This window comes from Sylvia atricapilla, chromosome 5, assembly GCF_009819655.1.
Source record: "Sylvia atricapilla isolate bSylAtr1 chromosome 5, bSylAtr1.pri, whole genome shotgun sequence".
NCBI classification, from domain to species: Eukaryota; Metazoa; Chordata; class Aves; order Passeriformes; family Sylviidae; genus Sylvia; species Sylvia atricapilla.
The window spans coordinates 17,831,126-17,855,411 of record NC_089144.1 but is presented as its reverse complement, the minus strand read 5'-3'; the positions used below and the strand labels follow the sequence as shown (position 1 = coordinate 17,855,411).

The 24,286-nt window shown below is 42.8% G+C and overlaps 1 protein-coding gene across 3 annotated transcripts; it reads left to right on the top strand.

Annotated features, from left to right (window-relative positions):
* Window positions 1-1,193: 1,193 nt before the first annotated feature.
* Window positions 1,194-24,268, top strand: PROSER2 (proline and serine rich 2). Of its 3 annotated transcripts, none has more exons than XM_066318833.1 (5): window positions 1,202-1,338; window positions 1,606-1,716; window positions 10,600-10,812; window positions 20,762-21,014; window positions 21,905-24,268. In XM_066318833.1, exons 3-5 carry the CDS (start codon window positions 10,636-10,638, stop codon window positions 22,894-22,896), a joined length of 1,422 nt encoding a protein of 473 aa, XP_066174930.1. In that variant the 5' UTR covers window positions 1,202-1,338; window positions 1,606-1,716; window positions 10,600-10,635; the 3' UTR covers window positions 22,897-24,268. The 3 variants fall into 3 exon arrangements, with proteins under 3 accessions (XP_066174929.1, XP_066174930.1, XP_066174931.1); XM_066318834.1 differs by having other exon boundaries at window positions 1,224-1,338; window positions 1,601-1,716; XM_066318832.1 differs by lacking the exon at window positions 1,606-1,716 and having other exon boundaries at window positions 1,194-1,338.
* Window positions 24,269-24,286: the final 18 nt, after the last annotated feature.

The window sequence follows — 24,286 nt, the reverse complement described above, 5'->3', positions numbered from 1 at the left end:
CATCTTTCTGAAACCTTCCCATCTTGCACACTTTGAGGTACTTCTTGCATTGGGAATATTTCAACCTCCACAGCATGGGTGAAAAATAATGATTTCTGAGAGCAGCTTGAAATTTTTACAGTGTAATATAAGCCAAACTGTTAATTTGCTGGCTGCCGTGGCCTTGCACAATGAAAAAGGGAGAGGACGCAATCACCTGATAAATACCTGTGACTGTGACAATATATTAGTAATAAATAAGAGTACAAATAGGCAATATTTGTTATTGAGCTTTTAAGTATATAGGTGGCATAGATTAATGAGGCATGTAAACCTTTTCCCCACTGAGGAGGCAGACTCAGGCAGTTGCAACAATCATTTTCTCCTTCATCTTCACCACCTCCCGGTAGTTTAGTGGAGGGACATGCCCCTCAGACACCAGATTCAACACAACTTACACCTCACAGAATCATAGAATGGTTCGGGTTGGCAGGGACATCTTTAACTAGACCGGGTTGCTCAGAGCCCCATCCAGCCTGGCCCTGAACACTTGCAGCGATGGGGCATCCACAGCTTCCCTGGGCATGATCGGGGCAGGTTTTACCTCAGGGCTCTCTGAGGCAGCCAAGGTCTCTGCCCTCACACGGTGGAGACCCGAGTCCCACACAGTGCAGGGGCACAGAATCGGTCGGAAGGGACCACAGTGGTGAGGCACGGGGTTTTGTCCAGACAGTTCTGGAGTATCTCCGGTGAGGGAGACTCCACAGCCTCTCTGGGCACCTGTTCCAGTGCTCGGTCACCGCACAGGACAGAAGTTCTTCCTCGTGTTCAGGTGGAACTTCCAGGGCATCAGTTTCTGCCCTTTGCCTTTCGTCCTACTGGGTGGCATCGCTGAGCAGAGCCTGATCCATCCTCTGACACCTCCCTTTAGATACTGATAGACACGGATGAGGTCCCATCTCATCACCTCTTCCCGAGGCTGACCAGGCCCATCTCCCTTCTTTCCTCACAAGTGGGATCCTCCAGACCCTTGACGAACTTCGTAGCTCCATCACGCTGGGCTCCGCTCCCGGGGCGGCGCAGCCCCTCAGCCCCCGCAGCCGCCTTTCGGAAGGGCAAACTCCGTCCCCGTGGCCCTGCCCCGGGCGCCGGGACAAGGGCGGCGGTCCCGCCCGGGCGAGGCGGGGCCGGCTGGGGCTGAGCCGCCGCCCGGCCGCTTTATCCGCCCGCCGTGGGTGGCGGCCGGCGCAGTGCGCATGAGTTCGGGGCGGCGGCGCGGCGGAGCCCGCGGCGCTGCTCCGGACACCTGCCCGGGCTCCTGCCGCCCTCGGCTGGGGAGAGGCGCGGACCCCGAAGCCGGTGAGTGCCGCCCCTCCTCGGGGGGCTCCCCTCGCCCTGCGCGGGCCCCGGGCTCAGGGGGTTTGGCTGCCCCCGGGCTCGTCCCCGCCGGCTCCGGGGGCTGCTGGCGTGAGGGGACGAGCTCCGGCCGGCCCCGGCTCGGTCTGGCTGCGGGGAGAGGCCGCGGAGCTGCGCGCCCCTGCCAGCCCCCCACGGGAATGGTTCGGCGTTGCTCTTATTACTCACTAATGGATTCTTAATTATTCTTTCCTCCTGTTCCAAGAGCAGTGGCGGCCGGGACGCCGGGTGCTCCGTGCGCTGCGCGGGCTCTGGGCGGCGGGCGGGACCGGGGACAGGGACAGGGACCGGCACAGCCCCGGAGAGCAGCTTTGAGCCTGGGTTAGTGTTTCTTCTCCCGCCCGTGTACCAAAACTGTCAGCAAACTGCTGCCCTGCCGTGTGTAAGGCTTGGCTTCCCGCCATTGAGCTGTGAGGAAGTTTTTTTTTTACTCTTGTGGATTTTCCTCCGTACCATAACCTAAAACTTGCTTCTGCTAATCGGCAACTTCAAAAAAAAAATACATTCAAATAAAGGTTTCATACCTGTAAAACTTTTATGTGTATTGTTCCTGCCTGACTAAGGATGATGAGGAGCAGCTGCCTTGTACCTCCTCTTCGCTTTCCGACTGTCTGCAATTCAGGGTTTCCATCGGGAAAGCTGTTGGTGTGAACCGCAGCGCATTCGAGTTCAGGATACTTTCCTTCCCCTTCCCCCTGTCAGGTGCCTTTTCCATCTGGAGGTGGTAAGGATGAGATGGCTGGTGCTTCTTAAGATCTTAATCTTAGGTGGTTTGGGTGAGGTTTCGTGCGTGTAAAGAGAAAGGACAGCCTTAAAAACACTCTGGGGATTTTCAGTAATCCAGGATCTCAAGGGCATGTTTCCTGAATAGTTTTTGTTTTAGTGCGGCAGTGAGAGGAGGTTGCTGGAAGTGGAGCTCTCTTGTGCTTGGTCCTGTGCATGAGTGTAGCAAGAGATGATTCCTGTGGTAACAAGCATGCAGATGAAATAGGAAAGAGATAAGATAGCTCTTCTGAATCTTTCTAAACATTTTCCAAGGATTTTAAACTGTAACAAGTATCAGAAATGTAACAGTTTTTGCCTTCCCCTCCCTTTTATGAAAGGCACAGAAGGAAAGACTTCTTTCCAAACCCTAAAGCCTAAGTCTTAGCTTTAAAAGCTTTAGCAATTTCTGGCTTATGCTAATAAAAAGGTATTATTTTAAGACTTTGACATAGATCCTTGACTAATGCAGCATTGTAGATGGCCTTCCTTGTACAGGTAATACTTTAAAGAATTATCATTGTGGCTTTTCTCCTTCTTCTGTAGGAATTACTGTTGTATAATGGGGGAACTGATGCTTAAACAATGAAAGGAGAGGGGGGGGGAAAGTTGCTTTCTTGGGTCTCTAAGAAATGAAGATTACTTATTTCTGAGAAATGGAATAGATTTTCCCAGCAGTGTCTTTCTTATTAATGATTTGTTTGGGGGGTTTACAGTAGGGACTGAATGAGTAGATTGGAGTTTTATGACTAGAAGTGCAAGTAATGCCTGGCATTAGAAAGGAACAGGGAGATTTCTGTATTGCATCTCTGTTTTGTCAGTAGTAACACTCTTCTCATCCTGTTAGTTATAGCTGCTTTTTTCTCTGCATGCCTCTGAGAGAAATATTAACCAAGAATGTTGGCAGACAGACTGCTGGTTGGATATAGTAACTGGAACAACCTAACTTCTGAGCAGTTGACAAGTCTCAGGCTGACTGACCTTCTGAAATACTGGAGCATGAAAATAAATGAGCATATGAATGTGGCTTTCAAAGCCAGCCAGACAGGCTGTTACTGTTACCAAATCCTCCCTTCTCTTTTTTTCTTTTTTTAATTAATAAATAAAAGTGAGTGATTTTAATTTCCAGTATAACTAACTGCTTAAATATATTATTTTCAATTGAGTGTGTATGTATTATGCTTTATTATACCAGGTAAAGTCCAGGGCCAAGACGCTACTGCTCTGTTTTGCCAGTGCTGTTTTCAGCTTTGTTTACCTTGGGCAGGCAGACGTTTATGTACTTACATAGGAATGAAATGTCAAAAAGTAGCTAATTTTTAAAGTAAACACCCATGCTTTGTGCTTTCTTCCCCACACTAGCACAGCAGTCACAAAAAGAAACATAGGAGAGCAGCCTAAAATCCAGTTGTGAGACTGTGACACAGCTGTACTGGGGCTGAAAATTGTCTTGTTATCCTAAATACTGTGTAAAACAGGATTTGGCTCACCATGGCTATGACTGTAGCAGCAGTTACATAATGAAACCCTAAACCCCAGCAATGCTGCACCTGTAACAAGACAGAAGTTGACTAATTACAGGGGCGTCTGTGCCTGAAATTGTTTATGTACACTTCATGGTTCTAAAGTGTTGGCTGTCACAGATAGCACCACCCTGATGTTAACAGGGGAGATTTAAAAAGAGTGACTTGAAAAGAATGGGATGCTTTCCTTGTTGAAGTTTGCGTAAGGACATTTGAAGTCAGAGGAGAGCTCAGCTCAGCATCACCTGGATGTTTTTAAAGCCCCATATAGAACTGGAGAAGGCAGCTCTGGGAGAACATGTAGTTCTCCCACTGGGCAGCTACTGGTCATCAAATCTCAACTGGAGAGTATCAGTGAGAGCCTTATTGCTCTCTTTGGTAAGACCTTAATCTACAGAGAAGTAACTACTTGTCACTGGGTGTAGTTTTATTTTTTAGTTGGGGCAGTAAGGGATTCTGTCACTGTAAATGAGTGGGAAATGTGAGCACTTTAGTGATCTCTGGTGATATAATCCACTATGTTGTATAGGAGCCTTTGCCACTGGCCTTCATTTCAGGCAACAGGATTCAGCTGATGCTGTTGATGATGTAATGAACTGGGAACAGATTATTTGCAAGGGAAAAGGCAAAGATGTGTGGGTACATGCGTCACAGATGCTTTTTTTTACTCTGATAAACTCTGTCTTGAGGCTGGACCAATATGCTTAGCATCATCAAATCCTGCACTGGTATTCCACTGCCTTAAAAGAAGGTGCATTTCCCAAACACTGCAGAGAGGACTATGAGGCAGTGATGAGCTATGCTCTTGTGCTGGCTTGGTTGTATGCAATGAAGTCTCTAAAGCATAGGGTCTCAAAACAGTAAAAATAATGTTCTTGAAAATCTAGAAAGACCAGTTAAGAATGAACACTGTATGGAATCCTCATTTTCTGGTATCATCAGGCTTGGATTAACTTGGTCAAAGGTGTGACCTTAGGCGTTGTTTCTGAGCAAAGCATGATTTTGAGAATTCAGTGTAGTAATTGAATTATTACTTAGGTGATGAAAATATTGGTTTGTGATTTTTTTCCTTTCTTTTTAAGTGGTTGCTACATTTGAAATCCAGTTCACTGAACCATTTAAGTGTGTGATAGAACGTCCTAGTGAAGTCAGACAGATTTAAGTTTCAGTGAATTGGTGCCTTGCCCATCTAGCTCTTTCAAAAATGTATGTACACAGGATTAGTTATTTCACTGTTGGCAGCTCTCACAAATTCTAGTGCAAGTTGCATGAATGACATTCAGTGTGTTTCTTGAGGCTTCAGCTTCCAGATTTAGAGGACTGAGAGAATCTTTGTTTTTAGCTCTAAAACTAACGGATTTTGTAGCTCCCCAGCCTGTAGAGGAAAGTTTGAATTGTCACAAGTGTGCCACAGAAACCAGGAAGTTTAAAACAAACTACTGGGGTTACATACAATGAATTCTGGGAGATTTGTGTGGCTGTTGTCACTGTGTAATTACTTTGATGTAGTTGCATATCTGTCATGGGCTGCCATGAGAGCCCCCTGAGTTTTCACTTGGCAAAACATTGTTCAGTCCTACTTGTCACCTGTTCTGCAAATCAACATTGATGTCCAAGGAAATGTCTATAAAAATACTGCTGGCGTGGCTTTTGTATAGCAGACCTTACTGTCATGGATTCTACGTCTGTATTTTGTTGTTGTTGTTTTTATTTTTCTATTAATGGTCAGCATTTCTATTTGTCTGGCCATACTGTGGTGACAGTTCCTCTCTGAACAAGGGCAGGAATGTTTCTGGGTTACTGGATGTTAAATAGCCATGACTGTTTCGAACCCATGGGATTTTTCATGAGCAGATAAAGACTGTGAATCATATGCAATGTTATCACAAGCTTCCACTTACGATGTTCAGAAGAAAAGTCAGAATTTAACCTTGTTGGCCAGTTTTGGTTTACCTTGGTTCCTAAACATCAGGTGCTGTCTGTTGTTACTTCAGTTGGGCTTTGTTTCTTTCTGTAAGAGCAGCTTATAGATTTACTGTCTGAATCTGTGGGGTTTTTATATGTTCAGCAAAACCTCATCAGTTTCTCTTGTGGACTCCTGGAATTAGTCAACTTGCCGTTGTTGTTACTATTAGTCTATTCTTTAACCAGAAAGCTTCAGTCTTACTGTATATCACAAGAGTAGGGTTACCCCTAAAGCTCAGGTCAGTATTTCACAGACTGAAGGAGGTAAGAAGAATTCAGTTGCTGACAGCCCTGTTCAGAAGGAGGAAATGGGATAGTTCTGAGGGGTTTAGAACAGCAGTGGCTCAGTGAAGATATATCATGGGGCCAGCTGGTTTTGTTCAGCTCTGGTCTTGTACAGCTGGTTCAAAGGTATGTTGCAGGAGCACTTAAAACAAGGAAAAATTCATGAGGTTATTAGACACAAATACCTGGCCTGTTTTGGGAAGCACTGTGGTCTCCTGACCACAGCATGCAGGAATCTGAATGAATTCCTAATCTCCTTTGCCTTGTTTTACTGCTCTGCTGCCAACTGTCAGAGGCTGATCAAGGTCTCCCCTGTACCATCATTTTTATAAAATCCATCCCATGGTAACACTTCCAATGACCACACAGTGTTTCCAGATGCTTAACTCTCCAAACTCAACCACCACCATGGAGTGCAAGGTGCTGTTGGTACGTGCAGAGCTGAGTGTGTGCATTGCAATGTCTGTGCACAGCTGACAGATTAAACCAACCTTGAAGTTCACTGGCCACTTCTGTTTCAATTGAATCACTGAGAAAGAGCTGGTTAAGAACAAAGGCGAAGTCTCTGTGATGCTCAGAGTACAACAAGGTGTAGAAATCTATCTTGAGAAAGGTTTCATGCAAGGAGTGTATTCTAGAAATTGAATATATAGTGAAAGGGACAGACTGATCTTGTGCGTTTTTAAAAATGCATGATAATTTTCTAAAAATTGTCCACTCACCTTAAGTATATTGTGCCATTAATGGCCTGGTGCTGTCTGCTGACTTTTGGCTCCTGGCTTACGTAGCAGTTGATTTTTAGCATTTAAATGTCTTGCACTTTTGTGGGATTGATCTTTTTGCCTATTAAGCTAGTCTTCAAACAGGATTGTTAATAAAAAATTCTTTCAATCTCCTGCTACTATAGAAACAGTCCCTTGTAAATGCTAACATTGAGCTTCAGTGAAGAAGTAACCTTAGTCAGCAGAACTATAAACATCTCCTTTTTGAAAGGACAGACCGCACCTTATCTTTGATGGCAACTTAATACATTTTCTTTGAATTATTTGCCTCTGTCAAAGCAAAATTAAATCTGTGGAGGTGAAATTCAGTGCTAACTTTAGAATCTTTCAATTTCCTCCTTCTGCTGTCTTAAAAACATGCATGATATGTGACTTGTATTGTTTTAAATATCTCATGAAGGCTATCTCTGTAACCAAGAAGTGATCACTTCAGGTAATAGAATCACATCTGCCCCAAGGTGAATTTCTGGTTTAATATCTGGGATCCTCTCTGCAAATAATACTGTTCCTGTCACACTTCTGCACTCCTGTGTCATGGTCTGATTTTTTTGTTATTATTATTAATAATCCCTAATGGTACAGGCACACATCTCTTAAGCCAAGCTAAAAAATACCCAGCTACAATGACTGAACAACAAATCCCATTGCAAGCAACTTTCATATTTAATGTATCTCTGAAGGTCAAGAGGAACAGCTGCCTTGTGTCCTGCTGTTCCTGCTCTCTCTGAGCAAGGTTACCTTGTTTTTGAACCCTGCTTGTTACCTTGGCAATCCTACTGAAACAGACAGTAGGGTCTGGCAATCTGTTAGATTCTTGACTATTTCTATCTTAAACCTATAAAGTCTTTCACTTGATAGAGATGACATAAAGAAGGTGAAGGGACTTCATTATTAACCACGGTTAGGAGAGGAATTTGTAAAACATACTGTATGTATTGCAGCAATGCTGGGCAGCCTCACATCAGCTTTAGCTGCTCTAGACACTGTACAAAGGTGTAGGAGTTTCTCAAAGCATAAAAAACACAGCAAAGGAAAGAAGAAATAATGTATATTAATGGATTATGATTTTATTGACATGTACCTTTGATGTGTTAAGGATGATGTAAAAGGGGAAAAAAAAATCATCCCCCACACCTTTTCTGCAGGCTCACAGGCCGTTGCACAGCTCCTAAGCTTTTCTGAAATGAGTAAAACTCCCAGAGAAGCCACAGCTTCCAACACAAAAGCAGGACCGGTGCTGTAATGTTTGATACTGGCTCTTGTGTGGGCGGCTCTCTGAACCATTGGCACTCACTGCCTTTAGTCATTGTTCAGCAGCTTTGTGAAACATCTGAACTGGAGCTCCACAATGAGTAATGGCAGCTTGCTGGGAGCAGAGTTATTTGTTGTTATTTAGAATTCGTGGCTTTAATGTTTATTGCTGCTGAATCTGGGTGTTCCTGCTGTCCTGAATGCAGATAGCCTGCCATGAACTTAGTCCTGGTTAAACTGAGGTACTGCTGTTGGAGGAAGCAGAACAATGCTCCTAAATACTTCTCCCTCAAAATCTGGCCCTCTCGACTCGTTTCTTGGTAACATCAATTAATATCTTCTCCTGGTTAGTCTTTAAATGTAGGTTTTATTTATATCTATTGTAATCTGCAGCAGTGACCTTTCATAATATAGTCCATAAAATGTTCATAGTTTTGAGTGTAATTCGAGAAATCTCATAGTTGTCTATAGCATGCATATCTGTAACATGGCATATTCAGTTTATTTGGTGGACACCTGGATAAAAATTTGATGCTGCAACTTAAAAGTGCTGAAGAGAAATAATATTTGCCTTGTGTTGAATGTCAGTAGAAGTACTCACCTCTTGCTGGTCTCTCTTTTCCATCTGAACATTGCCTTGGCAGTCAAAGGATGGAATCTGAAGTCAGTGGGAGTTTTCTGTGAATTTCAGAGGTGTCAAGATTCTCTGATAGCCTTGCCTTCTAAAAATCATATATGCATTTTTGTGTGTTTGTACACATGTAGGATTTCAGAGGAGTCAAGATTTTCACTGATAATGTTGGCTTCCGAAAATTGCGTATTTTTTCCTGTCTGGATATGTCTGTGTGTGGCTTTTCAGCACCACAGGGTTTGTTGTAGATGGAGCTGCTGTTGGAGGGTATGTTCCATTCCTGGGCTGCTGTTTTCCTGTTTAGCTTTCTGCAGTAGCAGCCAGAGGTATAGCAGCTGCCTCAATCCTCCTGTGTCTGCCTGTCCTGAGAGTTTGAAAACCAGGACCATGAACATGTTTCTACCTCTCTGAGCATCACTTTAAGCCCATTATCCTGAGGATGCATTGTATCATTGATAGCTAAAGTTCTTAATAAAAAGAAAAGGAAGAGTGTTCTTTTTGTTTAAAGGCAAGCCTAAAATTGATCATTAGACCTACTGTTCCTGAGAAGGGCTATGAGATGTTTTTGTTGTGGCAACCCAGTGCTCTGGATTGTGGATGTGCTTCCAAGACTTGCTGGACTGCAGCCTAGCTACATTGTGTGGGAGCTTTCCCACAGGACACGTTGGTGCTGCGACGCACCTCTGGTAATGTCATAGCCCTCTCCTGGGAGGAGGGATCAGCGGCATGGAAGTGTTGCTCAGTATTGGCAGATGTTATCTCACTGCTATGAAACACTAATCAGCTTACCAGAAGGCTCTGGTTTCTCAGCCCACAGCCCACAGCTGTGGGGAGCAAGGAGAAGTAATCCAATTGAATTGGAAATGTGGGCTTGACTTTGCTTCTCATGTCGTCTCTCGAGCCATAATAAAGGGAGAAGCACTTGGGCAGCAGGAGCATCTCATTTAATTTGTGCAGTGTCAGGGGAATGGTGTCCATTTCCCAGCTGGTTGCATATAACGTGGCACCTCAGAACCAGCTGTTTTGAGGAATGTGTCACTGCTGTTCATGGGTCACAGGCAGGGTGGGTGAAAAGATGGACTGTTATCAAGCAAGGCAATTTCCCGTTGCAGAGGGTGGTTTAATGTATTGGAGAGAGGAATGAGCTAGGTTTTACTTTTTGCCTACCCCCTGCTCATGCTATTAGTGCACTAAGATGACTTTTGTGTTTGTGTCCTTGATAATAAAAGAGAAAGTTCTGTCAGAGTGTTTTGGGAGATGACAACAATTCAGAGGTTTTACAGAACTGGGCATTGGGAAAGCTTAAAGTACGGGGGGGGTTTTGCTCCAGTGAGTGCTGGTGCATATGTCTATTTCAGTAAGTGTTTTCCAAATGTACAAGTACTGTTTCTTCATGGCTGAGTGAAATAAAAGCTCTTGAAGCTTTAAAATGCAATTTGTAATGCACTGGTGCAAAAATGGCACCAAGTTCTGCTCCTGGATCTTTCACCAGAAGCAGGTGGCATAGAGCTGCTTCAGTAGCACAAGTTAACTGCAGCAGTGTTAGGAGATGAATGGGGTTCTGTTTCCCTCATGTGATCCAATAAATAGAATTCTTGTTTAAAACCAAATAAAGGTAAAGGTACTTGAGCTGGGCCAGTTGGTGTCTCAGCCAGTGGGATTTTATTACTGTTAATGATGTGTCATAATGGAAAACACAAACTGAATTTGTAGGACAAGGGTATATGCAGGGTCTTTTCTTCTAACTGTCCATAGACATCTGGTTTGGAAGCCTGAGAGATGGGGTACAGAACCTTTCTATGTTGGATTTTTAGTCATCTTTTTGAACAAAACTAGTTTTTTTAAAAGATGCCCATAAAGTGGTAGATGTGTTTCATGGAATAAAGGTATCCCCTCTATTAACTTGTGTGGGTTGGTGGGTTTTTTTTTCCATTTATTTTCCATTCCTTTTCAAGTGTTTTACCAAGCAGATTTAACCCTATACCACATTGTTCTCTGTTTCCAGACATGAATAAAGCGAGCAGCCCCACGTAACACCCTGATGGCATTCTGTGCTGCATCGGGGTCAGTAAGTCAGGGTGTGATGCCTGGCAATCTCCTGGCGGGTTCTCCTGAAATGGCAGCTGAAATCTCTCCGGAGCACACACATGGGAGCATGGAAAGGGCTGGCAGTGTGGAGAATCATGGCAGCCAAGCTAGGTGCAGAAATCTTGCCTTGGTAAGTGTTTTAATGAGCCTTGCTCTTACTGATAGAGATTACATTAATAGCTCTGTCCATGTCACATGATTTTTGTTTAATTAAGATTGATTTTTGTAATTTCTAATCCTAAGTGGTTGGTGGTGTTGTCTCGGTTGTTAAACTCAAAGGCCAGAAATAACTTCTCAGCTTTGGTATAACAGCTTGTTATTCTGGTCTGATTGTCTCTGAGAGCTTCTTTCCAGCCTTTCCTCCCAGAGAACCAGGACTGGCAGTAAGGGCTGCTCTGCCCTTGCTTTCATAAATAGCTCATAAAGAACCTTTGGGATAGTGGTTGTTCTACACACTGCTTTTTGCTTAATCTCTTTGTTGATGCTCCCGAGTAAAAGTCTCATCTTCTTCCACCTTAATTAGATGAGTAACAAATATGTCACCACAAACAAAGCCTGCTCACATTAGTGAGTATGAGTGTGTGGCCATTTAAATCGTGAGTGAGTAACTGAGGGAGTAGGATGCACTTCTGCATTCTTCCTAATTAGCAGGGTGAATCAGGTACTGAACTCAACAGTACACTTTGTACTCTGACAGGCTAAGCCTAGAAAGCAGGTATGGTTCCTTCCATCTTTTTTTTATCGTCCCAACCATTTGAAAAGCATCCATTTTTAATTGAGGAAAGAGCACTCTGGTAAACATGCTTGCCGTAAGTGAAAATCTAAATCTCTGTCTTGCCTTAAACATGGACTTAGACTTTCTGTCTCTCCCTCTGCCCTCCCTGATAGTTTCCTTTTAATGTGGTAGTTTTCTGTGAAAGACTAAATGGCAAAACCTGTATACCTCAGACACACTCATGGTTTTGTGCTACTATGTGTTTTCTGGCACCTGGAGGCAATTCTAAAGCTGTTCTTTTTTTGTTGTTTCTACTGAAAATACTTACTGTTAATAAGACTCTATATCCTTCAGCTTGTGTTGCTAGTTAAAACACAAAACAAATATGATGAAATTTAGTTCCTTAACTGTTTCTGATCTGTTCTAGAAGAAAGTTGTATAGGATCGGGGTGGGGGAGGTTAAGTACACAATTTGGACTCAGGAAGTTAGTGTATGTTGTTTAATTTATGAAAGCTGGTTGAATTTTAGAGAATTACAGTTGAAGTAGTATTTTGCTAGAGAATTACAACCAAATTTTACACAGAATTGTGAGTTAATTTCACTTATTACTCTACCACAGTTTCCAGATTAACATAGTAATAGTCAATCATGTTTCCTTGGGTTTTATTCTTAGCTGCAGTAGCAGGCATGAGACTAGACTCTTGAAAAAATCAGTATTGAATAAGAAAGCTATGTATAAATCAGTCTGTTTGTACAGTCTCATCCCAGGTCTGCTGTGTCAGAAAGTGACGTAAATTCCCTCAGTCCAACTAGATCCTGCCATGTGATAACCCATATGATGATGCATCAGCTAGAATTGGAATCCCTTCCTACTCTGTAATGCAGTAATTTATAGATGGAGTAAAAGTTGGCTGCAGGCTTAGGCAATTCCCATCAGACCTGTGAATTAGCAGTTCACAGAGCCTTTAGTTTGTCTTGTTTGAGTTTGTGCATGAAAACATAGAGTTGTGTATCAACAAATTTAATTGTGGTGCCACAGGTCCCCTTCCATGATTCCTCTTCCAGCACTGTAGTAGGTGACATGTCCAATAAGGCTGGTAACTTGGATGTGTAGAGTAATGGGTTGGACAATAGAAACTCTTCTCAATACAGGCAATAATTTCAGTTTCTGAATTTGAGAAGAGGTCTGTGTTAAACTGAACATGAAGGAAATGCTGCCTAATTGCTGGATCATGTTCCTAGAGACATTATCTTCTTGCTTCAGTAGTTTTGTTATAAAAGTTCAGAAGATGCAGAAGCTTTGATGGCTAATGAGAAAAAAGGGATAGATAACTTCATGTAGACAAAGAATTTCTGTTATGTCAGTTCTGAGAAAGAAGGGGATGTGTTTTCAGGCACACTGGACCTTCTTGGGACTCTGAAACAGAAGCAACTAAAGACCTAACTGCCTCTTCATTTATCACTCTCCTGGATCTGTTCACCTAGAGACATGGCAAGAAAGGTCAGGGTTGGCTTTGATTTTTTTTGGTCTCTTGTAATGGCACTGCAAAGGAAAGAAGTGTGACAGTGCTTTTTATGACAGGCCCATTTCTGTCATAAATGCTGCAGGTTTCTTCCTACTTGATAGTAAAAACCCAGGCTCTTAAGCTTCTCAGTGTCAAACTGCATTAGTCACTAAATATAACCTTTGTATTGCATCTGTGGAATTCAAACAAACCCAGGGATGTGATAATAGGGACAAATTCTTGGACTGGCTTTAGCCTTTGCTGACTGCTCACAGCTGGTTTGGCTGACTCCTGGCTGGTTCTGCATCCTGTGTGTGCTGGCATCACTTGCTGGGAACTGGTTGTCAGTTTAGGAATGACTAGGAGATGGACATAATTTGCCATGTGCTAAAAAGGTCTTAAAATTCTGTGTATGGGATCCTTCCCAGCCAGCTGCTGTCGCTTCAGTTTAATTTTGCCAGATTTCTCAACTTCTCTTACCTATATAGTGATGCTTTTAGTTAATCTTTGACAACTGCAGGCCTCTAAGCCAAATTTATTTTTTAAATGGAAAGCAAGATACTGCCTTGATTTTTAGGAGTATATCCATAGAAATTATAGATGTTCAGGTCTGGATTTATTCTGCCTAATCTGTCACAGCAGATTGAGATGAGAGCAATGTATGCCTTGATATATTCATCTCACATGTACGTTAGTAACTATAAAAGTTATAACATATGAGGACATGAATTTGCACATATATTTTGGGTTCTTTTTAACAAAGAGGGAATCCATACATCTGCTTGAGAGAAGTGTATTTTCTTGACGCATGGGATCAGTTGCCCTTATCCAAGGGTGAGGGCAAACAAAAACACTCTGTTCTTGGCAATTCTAGCTTCCAAAACCCAGTCTGGAATGACACTGCTTGACATATGGTAAAAGAATTAACTTGCCATGAAATACAGTTGCAGCAATTTAAGGACACTTAATTTGAAGATAAAGCTAGGTCTTGGGGTTTTTTTAAGCAATTTGTCTTGTTGCACTGACTGAATAGGCACAGACCAACTTCTTAAAGCCAATCCTTCTTTCAGTGCTTCTCTCTGATAATTGGACTGGGTATCTATTCTCAGCCATGAGTAACTGCTTTAGTTTCTACATGTGACTAATGTGCTAGGACAATTGTGCTACCTGTGAAAACCATGGCAGAGGTGCTGGTTGTACCTGAAGTGAGCTGTGCTAATTGGAACTGCACTAATAATATGTGTCAGTGCCTTGGATCTGTTGCTGCAGCTTCAGTACTTTACCTTCTGTATCTGAACATGAATGATTAGCTTTGAGGGATAGTGAGTTCTTGTTCTTCTTGGTAGATCACACTGCGGTTTTTATTTTTTGCCTTTGGTTAATGCCACAATTCACCACCACTTTTTGGGGCAGTAGTGACCTCTAGAATTTGTTCAAGTGACTATTTGATTTGATCACTAATCAAATGACTTAAACTGGGAGAGACTATGACTCTACCAAAGAGATTTTGCTTGTTCTGATTTGTTATTTCTTCAAACAAGCTTCCTCCCTGGCTCTAGCAAGATTTGATAGCCAATCACTGAGGATGGTTTGTCACTCCAGGATTCCTTGTATAGTACAGGTGACATTCTGAATGTTGGTTACATAGGCATGAAGAGCAACTATGCTGTGAGTATTCTGAGCTGGCTCAGTGTTTAGCTCAGGGGTGAGACTCGGCCATTTAACTCAGGGGTGACTTGGTTGTTTTGTAGTTTTGATCTCTCTTGTAGCCTATAAATTTGTTGCTATGATCCTTTTCCTTTTTTTGGATCAGTACAGATAATTCAGATGCAACAGACCTGGCATTCTAAGTGCACCATGTTGGTATCTCTTTACTTCAGCCTCCCTGAAGAGAATCCACTGGGAATCCAGTGTGGATTTAGGGGGTCTGGAAGAGGACAGATCATGTGTCTGTTAGCCCACTGCCACCTTTTTTCCTCACAATTTGAATGCGTCTTGTGATGCTGAGCTGCACTTCAGGTACATTCAAGGGAAAGTCCTGAGACAAACTCCTTTGTTAAAATGAATGTGGTTTTGCCCCTTGACATTGATACTGCACAGGCTTTACTGTACTACAAGACCTTTCACCGTGTCCAAGGACTTTGCCTAATAACAATACACAAAAAATGAGAAGAATTTTTGACTGTTTGCTTTGTATGGATACAGCTGCCTTAGGGCAGGTGGAAGCCATTCCTTACAGGGTGTGGAGAGAGCTATGCAATGCTTCATCCACTTTAAACTGATGTTAGTATGACCTGGAAGCAGTGTGCCTTGGAAAAATAAGAGCCTGACTCCTAGCAAGGAATGATCTTGCTGTAATATGTGCTAGTGAGAATATAGATCCTGAAGGCAGTTCGGGCTCTGTGCACAGACTGTATCGTTGTGCTTCAAGGCAGGATCTGGTAGGTAAAGATGATTCCAGTGGGTGGGCAGATCTGCTTTTTAAACCAATGCTGGTAGACATTCCTGAACTTCCAGAGTGTTTTCTTTTTATATTCCACTACTTTTCATGGAATACTTGCATTAAAGTTTCTGTAATGTGAAAGCTAACTTCCACTTGTCTCACCTTCAGTGAATGTAGAGAACATTTGTTGTGATTATATGAGTGGGCAACTTTTTATATGTCAAAATATACACAGGGACATAGGGCTGTACCTGCCCACCACCATTCATTCTCCCCTGTTTTAAATGTAGCATGCTCCATTATCTGAGCCTTCCTGTGCAGCTAGGCTTGTAGCACTTTGTGCTGGACCCTGTCCAGCTTGACTGCATCCTTTCCAAAGTTCAGCAACTGAATCTGAACTCTGTGTTCCAAATGAGGATGTGCTGTTGTGTCATCACCCTGGTTAATATATCCCAGGATGAGATCTGCATCCCTGAACAGCAGATTTTTTTCCCTCTTTATGGAACTTAAACTGACAGAATCACAGATTGTGCAGGTGCCTTGCATTAAGTTCATCTCAGCATCTTTTTTTTTGTTCATCTGTGGGTTTATTTTTGGGGACCATGTTATAAAGGTTTCAAATCAAGGTATGTGATGTCTTGTGCTTGTATCTACTGGTCAAGTCAATAACCCTCTCATGAGAAATGAGCTTGGTGTGAAATGATTTGATTTTTTTATGAAAATTACTTAGTGGCTTTTGCCTGAAATGTCTTCCCATTTTTCTCAATGTTGTTCTAACACTTTCTTTTTCCCTTTAATTTCTATAGGCTGATCAGCCTAATTTTGTTTATCAAAGAGATGTCTTCAGAGTTTAAATAGATAGTCAGCTTTCTTTCTTTAAAAGTAGGTTAGGAGTAATTTAGTCAGTTTATGATTTTTAGCTCATCTAGTTTATCTTTTAAGTGCTTGTAGATAATTTGTTTCCTCACTTAGGACCTATTGATTATATGCTTTGCTCCCTCTTATGAAGCACACGGGTACAATTATGCTCATAAACTGAAGAAAACAGCACTCAATATTATAGTCTTCTTCACCAAATGAAATGGTATTATCAAAACCATCAGATAGTGGGCTGTAGAGGAAGCACTTTTTGACACAGTTCACAATTACACTCTGGAGCTCCCTGCCACAGAATGCTGTGAATGCCAGTCATTTCCACGGCTCAAACAATAAGACGAATTCATGCTAGAAAAGCTCATTAAGGGCCATTAAATACACAGATGCCGATGCATCTGGGAAGTCTTTAAGCCATGTATTGCTGGAAACTGGAAGGATTTAGAGGAGGAAAAAATGTCCATCCAATGTACAGCAACACCCCTTCAGCCTCTCTCCCTAGTCCTGCGTGTTCATAGCTGTTGAAGGCTACTGAGCTAAATGGCCTTTTTGGTCTGATCCTGTGTAGTAGTTCATGTTCTTAGCTGAAATTCACTTGCTTCCAGCTTCAGTAACACAACACTACAATCTATTCCATCGCCCTTTCCTGTAAATCTAGTCAGAGGTACTTGACTTCTGTGCTAAAGCTTTTATACGTGTTCTCATACAGTTCCTGCACACAAGGATTTCCTTTTCACCCCTTCTAACAAATGGAACTGCCTTGTTATTAACAGACTGTGGTCCATGTGGTGCTATACTGGCCTTTGTACTATACATTAGTTTGATCCCTTCATAGTCCTTTTGAGAAGCATCCAGTCACTTCTTTCCCATGGAATTGTGCCTATTAATTCTTCAGTGCTGTCAAGTGATTGATGAATCGGTTGAATCTGGCATTCTCCTGGTGTTTTGCTAAATGAAGTTTGGTTCTTTAGTAGGTTTTAGAAGATTTTTTTTAAGCACTGCAGATGTCTTGGGCTTTCCTGTGGTGTTCTGTTTCTGTCAAAGCTGTGCTGGTCTTAGGATTTTGGATCTGGATTTGATGTTCAGAATTTCTTTACATGTGTATGAAAAGTTGTGGGCCTCTGGATAATAAGTCATTGTTTTGAACAGGTAGGAAAGGAATCAACAAATCTTTTCTGTGAAATAGAAAAAAGAATAGATTCTCTTATTACTTTTTTTTCCTCTTTTACACCAAACACTGTTATAACAGACTCCTTCCTGTTTGGCATAAGCAGGAAATCTTTGGCTCCACAGAGATCTAAAATATTAATGCCAGCTGAGCATGCTCAGCTATTTCAGCTGTTTGCATCCCAAATTTCTTTTGTCCAAGCAGTCCTTTTAATCCTCCTAATGTAATGTGATTTTAAGCTGAGGCACAATGTTCAAGTTTCAAATTCAGGCTGTCTTTTGGCAGTAGGTTTAATGTTTGTAGTTTTAGGTGTATGTTAGATTTAGTTTAGGGAGGTGTGTTTGTGTATCAAGAGTAGGGAGTAGATGGAAACTATGAGGTGAATAACTCAAGTAGCTGAAAAGACTTTTCTTTCACTGTCAAAAAACACAGATTCATCAAGAAAAAAGGAGGTCTGGAAAACCAGCCTGGAAAGAATATGAACTATTCCAGTACTTAGAATATATGGAAAATGAACTAATTGCAAATAGACTTGGTAGCCTTAGTTAAAACTGCCACCTTTATGTTACTAAAGTTCCTCCCATCTTTTTGAAGGCTTTACTATAATATGAGTAAAGCAAGTGGGAATAAAGCAAGTCACTGCTTGCTTTACATCTCTGAGCTCCTTTGGTTTGACCAGCCTGAGTAGGTTTTTTTTTTCCACTGTGATTGTGTGTCTGAAATTGGGATTGTTTCCTTGGCTGGCAAACTGAAACATGCCTTGCCTGAGGGAGTTTCTATCCAGACTGGATGCCTTGCATCTCAGTACAGTGCCCTGACCTAACACTGCCTATTCTCCAGAGCAGTTGGTTTTGGTTTGTTTCTTTTTTTTTTTTTTTTTTTTTCTCTGATGAAATGTGACATTGATCGTCTTGAAGGAAACTTTGCATGAGGAAACAAATTGAAGTGCTAACAGAGATGAAGTTGGCCTTTCACATCTTGGTATGCTGTTTATTACAAATGTGTTTGCAAAGGAATGGTTACTCAATTTAGATCCTTTACCTACTCTGCTCATTTCAGCAAGATCCATGAGGGATGGTTAAATCAGGCAAAGCTGTCCTGCAAATCTTACCTGGCATGGAAAAATGTTCAGTCTTGCAGCACAGAAAAGAGTGGAAGGAAGTGCTTTGGGAAGTCTTTGCTTCCTTGCTTTATTCTTTGCTCAGCTCTTGATCAAACAAGTTAAGCTCATGTGGGAGCATTTTTTTTTAGGTGCACACAGTAATTCCTGTACCACGCTCTGGATTTGTTGCCACTACGACCTTCTTAAATGCAACCCCCTCTTCTTTTCCTTTGCCTGTGTAAGTCTGGGTCTTGCAATGAGCTCACCCTCAACAAAAGGTTCTTGGAGTTCTGCTCAGCTCCAGCTCAGGGCTCCCTAACAAGGGCTCCTTTCCTGCCATTCTCTCGCCTACTAGACATAGCAGCCCTATGAGTATTTGGGTGGGGAAGGAAGGAGATTGCAACATCCATTAAGGAAAAAACCACACACACACACACAAAAACCAACCAAAAAAACAAAAAAGGAAGGCTTGTCTGTCTCTTGCTTTTCAAGTGCAGCTGTAAAACTTTCCTTGGCCTTTGAAAACTGACATGTGGTGAGTGCGAGCTGTGGACTACGTCAGCCTTTGAAGTTCATCTTTTGGCAGTGGCAAATGGCATCCAAATTTTAGCTTTTGTAGCAGTTTTGCTGCAAGCTGGAATAAGTTACTTATTCTGACAGTACACTGTGGATAGTAAGACTAAGTTAGAAATAACCACACCTCTCTACATCTTTCCCACCCTCCAGAAGTTCTATTGGCCACACAGGCAAAGGCAGCTAAGAGCCTTGAAGCATTTATTTTCTCATCTGTAGCATACTGTGTGCTTGGAGATCAACTGCCACTGGGTACAATGCAGCACATTATATTTCTTAATCTATAGGCATTACTTTACTACAGAGCTACCTTGTTCTTATTTTTAATGCTGAGAATGGGGATGAAAGCTTTGTTTGTGCAAGGAATTAACAGGTAGAGCTGAGAGCCACACACAGGTTTTTTTAGTCTAATCTAATGTAAGATGATCTGAACAGGCATGGTGAGTTTGAAGCAAGTTGTGCTGCCCTAGCAAGAACGTGCTACCTCTTGGATATTTGTACTGCATACCTTTATGTATTTACCTAAATTCTCCTAGCCATCTACTGAGAAGTAACTTTTTTACCCTTTCTGCACGTGCAGTGATGTGTCCTTGGTACTTCTTGTTGAATTACTGACAGCAAAGTTTCCAGTATGTGCTTGCCAGGGGAGAAATTCAGTCCAGAAAAGGGAAAACCTCACTTGCTTTTCAACAATATATACTTGCATTCCAGAACTTACAAGGGTCTCTTGAGAAATGTCTTCCCTGTATCCATTGTTTTAATGCAGTGCCTTTCTTAATAATTCTTTGTCATCTCCAAGCTTCTGGAAAAGTGAGTGTTTCCCAGGGTGGAGGGAAAAGAGTATAGTGCATTGCTGCCCAGCTTTGCATAGTGATAATGTGTTAATCAAGTTAATTAAGAGCAGTGACTCAGAGAAAATGAAGACTGGATCATCCAAGCGATTATTTATCACTTCTGTGGTCTACAGGATTATTTCCTGCTGAAGAAAATAGCCTAAGGCACTATACTGTAGGGAACAGGTCTTCATATTTATTCTTGGGTTCTCCTTTCTGTAACTCAAAGGTAAAATCTTTAGAAACAATCTCCTTCCTTACTGTTACCTCTTTACAATCTCTTATGTACCTCTGGATAATTTATAGTTTGTGGTGGCAGAGATGCTTCTCAGCTCCAGCTTTGCCTCTAGAAGCCAAGTCACCCTTTGGACTTGAGCTAAAAGGGAATCAACCCATTTCTGGGACTGTCCTGAGTGCACCCTTTCCCTCTCATGTTGTTCCCCAAGCCTTGTCCCTGGATCTGACACAGTTTGCCTCAGTTTGGAATCAGAAGCCATCCTAACCCTTGCAAAGGCACAAGTGACTGTAGGAGTGTTTTGGTTGGTTGGTTTGGTTTTTGTTTTGTTTGGGTTTTTTTGTTTGGAGTTATTTGGGTTTTTTTTGGTTTGTTGTTTTTTTTTTTTTTTTTTTTAATAGCTCTTATGGCTTTAACGATCTTGTAGTGATTTGTTCTGTACAACTCAAATTAAGAATTCTTTGCTAAACTAAAGGATGTATTACCAATTGCTGCTCTTTTGGTGGTTTGTTTGTTTTTTTTTTTGTTTTGGTTTTTTGTTTTGGTTTTTTTTGTGCTGTAGCATTGTAATGTCTAAATGTTTCTTTGGGAAGGCATCAATCTTTGGTTTTTTTCTGTTTTTTCCTTGTAGGATGATGAAAGTATGAAATACTTAACTCATGAAGAACAGGATGTTCTCATGTTCTTTGAGGAAACCATAGATGCCTTAGAAGATGACTTGGAGGAGATGGCCCTACGTGACAGTGGCATCCACTGTCAGTCCCCAAGGTCAACAGAAGAAAATGTGTCCAGTCATTCAGAGACTGAAGATATCATTGACTTAGTGCAGTCAACACCTGAGAGCAGTGACCATGAAGGCCCTTCCAGCAGAGATGCTGAACCAGGTAGTTATGTTTCTTGCAAATGTGGGTTTTCCCTTTGATCCAGCTCTGACTTATTCCAGTTCTCCATAGAAGCAGATAAAGAAATTCTGTACCTTCCTTACTACCTCAAGATAAATTTGTTACTCATCAGGAGCTCTGTGGACTGTAATTTTAATTTGCCTTGGAGTTTTTGAAATTCTTGTTACTACTGTAACTTTTTTCCTAATTTTTCCTTTTCTGTATTGGGGGTCATGCATCTGATGAAGCTGTTGGTTTGCTATCTCAGTCTTCTGCTTGGAAACTGAGTTGTCACTGTTGTACAGTTATTGCAGCAAGGCAGATTGTATTCACCAGCCTGTTCATGGTCTGCTCTTCTCCAAGACTTTTTAAGATTTTCTCCAAGAGGTTTAAGATAGCAGATTGTTTTCAGTGTTACTCTGAGTGGGACTGAAAGGCACAGGATCCTATCAGTGAGTTTGTGACAAGATAGCATATGGCATGTTGTTTTTGTCACCCTGTAGAGTGTGTTCTCTCTGTTTGGACAATTAATCTATCAGCTAGTACACACAGTGGGACGTAATGTGTCCTCTCCTGGCTGTTTTAATAAAAAATAAGAACTGCAAAACTCTTATGAAAGAGCAGCCATTGAAGCACAGTGAAGCAACATGCAGACTGTGAGTGAAAGGCAGAGAGGCTGTGATAGTGACACGTAAACACGGTGATTTGAGCTATATAGCATTGCCTGTGAGGTGCCATTGCTGGGACTTCAGTTACAGTTTCTTCTGCCTGTGTGGGCTGAGGTTGAGTTAGAAAGGTAGGGAGAGGGGAGAAATGCTGCCAAAAGAAGCATTTTAGCTCGCCTTCTGCTCTGTGTGAAGAGTTAATGACATCTCTGCTGCTTTGCCTTTTAGTGTTGGATGCCACTGGGAGAGCCGAGAGCCCTCATCCAGCTGTACCTGCTGACCTTCCCCCACACCCCCCTGCACCACCACCAGCCGTGTCTGAGACTCTTCCTCTTCCCCCTCCACCCCCTCCTGCAGTGCAGCACCCCAGGCTGCTCCGTTCCGTCCCCACTCCTCTCATCATGGCCCAGAAGATCTGTGAGCAGCAGGTGGAGAGCCGGGCGCGCTTCCCCTGCGCCCTCAAGGAAGGGAATCCCGACAGGAAGAAAGGCCAGGTAGCCAACGGTGATTATTCCACAGCACCCAAGCACCCTCCTGCCCCCGCCCCCAAACTGCACCGGTTCCCCAGCAACATCAACATAACAAATGTCAGTGGCAAGGAATTCAGCGAGACCATTTCCAAAGCAGCGGTTAACGTCCAGGAGCGGCGGGCCCAGGTGCTGGCCAACATCAGTGGGGGAGCTCTTCTGGCAGCTGAACTGGAGGAGAAGCTGCACAAAAACGATTTCTTGTCACGGAACAGAAGTTCTTCCTTACGGGATCTCTCCTCTGAGCAAACACGCTATGAAGCCCTGACAAAACTCGGCCTAGTTAAGGGAAAGCCAGCTCAGGACCAAGTGGACCATGCCCCAAGCACTCAGCAGCTTGATGTGCAGCCCAAGCAGTCAGAGGCTGTTACCAATGGATATCAAAACATCCACGAGATTTTAAAAAGTGAGCCCAGCCCTTTCCTTCCTATGGGCAAAACTGTAACAATCAAACCAGAGGTGGCTCTTGCCACTAACAAAGTCAGCAGCACACAGCAGAACACAGAGAAAAGTTGTAATGATTATAAACAAGCTGGTGTAAGCCTGGACATGAGGAGGAGGTCAGGTTCGCTGCCTAGACCTTCAGGATTTCGATCCCAGGGGATAACGGTGAAGTTTTCTGGCCGTGGCTCAACTGAAGAAGCCAGGAGAGAGGCACTCCGGAAACTGGGACTGCTGAAAGAGACTGCCTAACTTGGATGGGAATGTTGTGGCACTGGGGGGAAAGTCATAGCATGGTTTTGTGCTAGAACAGTCCCAACAGGATTGGGATCAAGTGGATTGGAAGAAAAAAGGGAAAGTTCTTTGCTTCAGGCAGGCCAATAAGGTATTAGACACTGTGGAGTGGCCACTTGTGTTTATCCCAGAAGGACTGACACCACGTAGGGTCATGTACAGCAGTGGGGTTTGGCTCTCCTTCCTACAGAGATACTCACCTGTTGCTATTTGTGATGAAGAGGAATTTTATTTAATTAATGCTGGACTGTAGCAGGCAGCATCTTGTTAATGAAGTGTACAGTGCAGTATTGTTGTACATAGCAAACTGGCAAATCCTGCTTTTTGCTCTTCCTGAAGCCAAAACAGAGCTCCATCTGTCCTGCCCACATGTCTGTCTGTCCATCCATCCATGGGAGCTCAAGATACAGTCACAGCTGAAATTTCTGACACTGTGACACCCTTCTGTGAGGTTTTTGTTGTCTGCATTATCTGGCTTGGCCTCTTTCTCTGCCAGAGGTGGAGTCTTCTGCTCCCTCACTCTGCCCTTGCCTCAAAAACTGTGCACAGGGTGGCTTCTGCTTCAGCCTTCTCCTGGACAGAGCAGCCCAGGCTTTGAAAGGGTGACTGCCTCACTCTGCTGCTGCACCTGGATCTCCCCTCCCTTCACTGCCACCTGCTTCTCCGTCACGCCTGAGCACTCCACGTGTCCAGGGAAAGGCACCAGGAAAGCCTCAAGGATATGCACCGGGCACTGGATTTCACACTGACGGCCAAAGAGTCTCCTGACAATCTGTGACCCCAACTGCTCTGTCCCAGGGGGGACTCATAGCAGAGAAGCCATAGGAACAAGTTAACTTTGTACCAAAAGCGAGACCCACATGGCAAAAGTCTTCTCTTTTATGTTAGGGTTCCTGGCAAGGAACTGCTACTTTTTGAACACTAGCTGTACTACACAAATTATAAGTTCTGTTACTTCTAAAACTGTCATTTGGTCTTCCTGTAGTTTGACTGTAGTTTCCCTGATAATCCTCTGTTCACAGCCTTGTTTTATTCTGCCCTGCCAATGCATAAGAGAAGTTACAGCCAAAGTTCTTGCAGGCTATGTGGAGTTTCAGGAGAGCTGCATGTAGGAGCACACCGCTCCTGAATGGTCCAAGTTGGTTGTATTTTGCCTTTGTTCAATAGACAAGCTGGTAAAAAGGTGGTCCCACAATATATTTGTTAGTAGGTTTTTGGGGGTTTTTTTATATGGCAAAGCTGCCCTTCCACATTGAAACTCCTTCCCTTTTTTTGTATTACCTGAAAACATCAAGAATAGCCACTTTAAAATCAAATGCCAAACTCTCAATTTTTTTTTTTTTTTTTT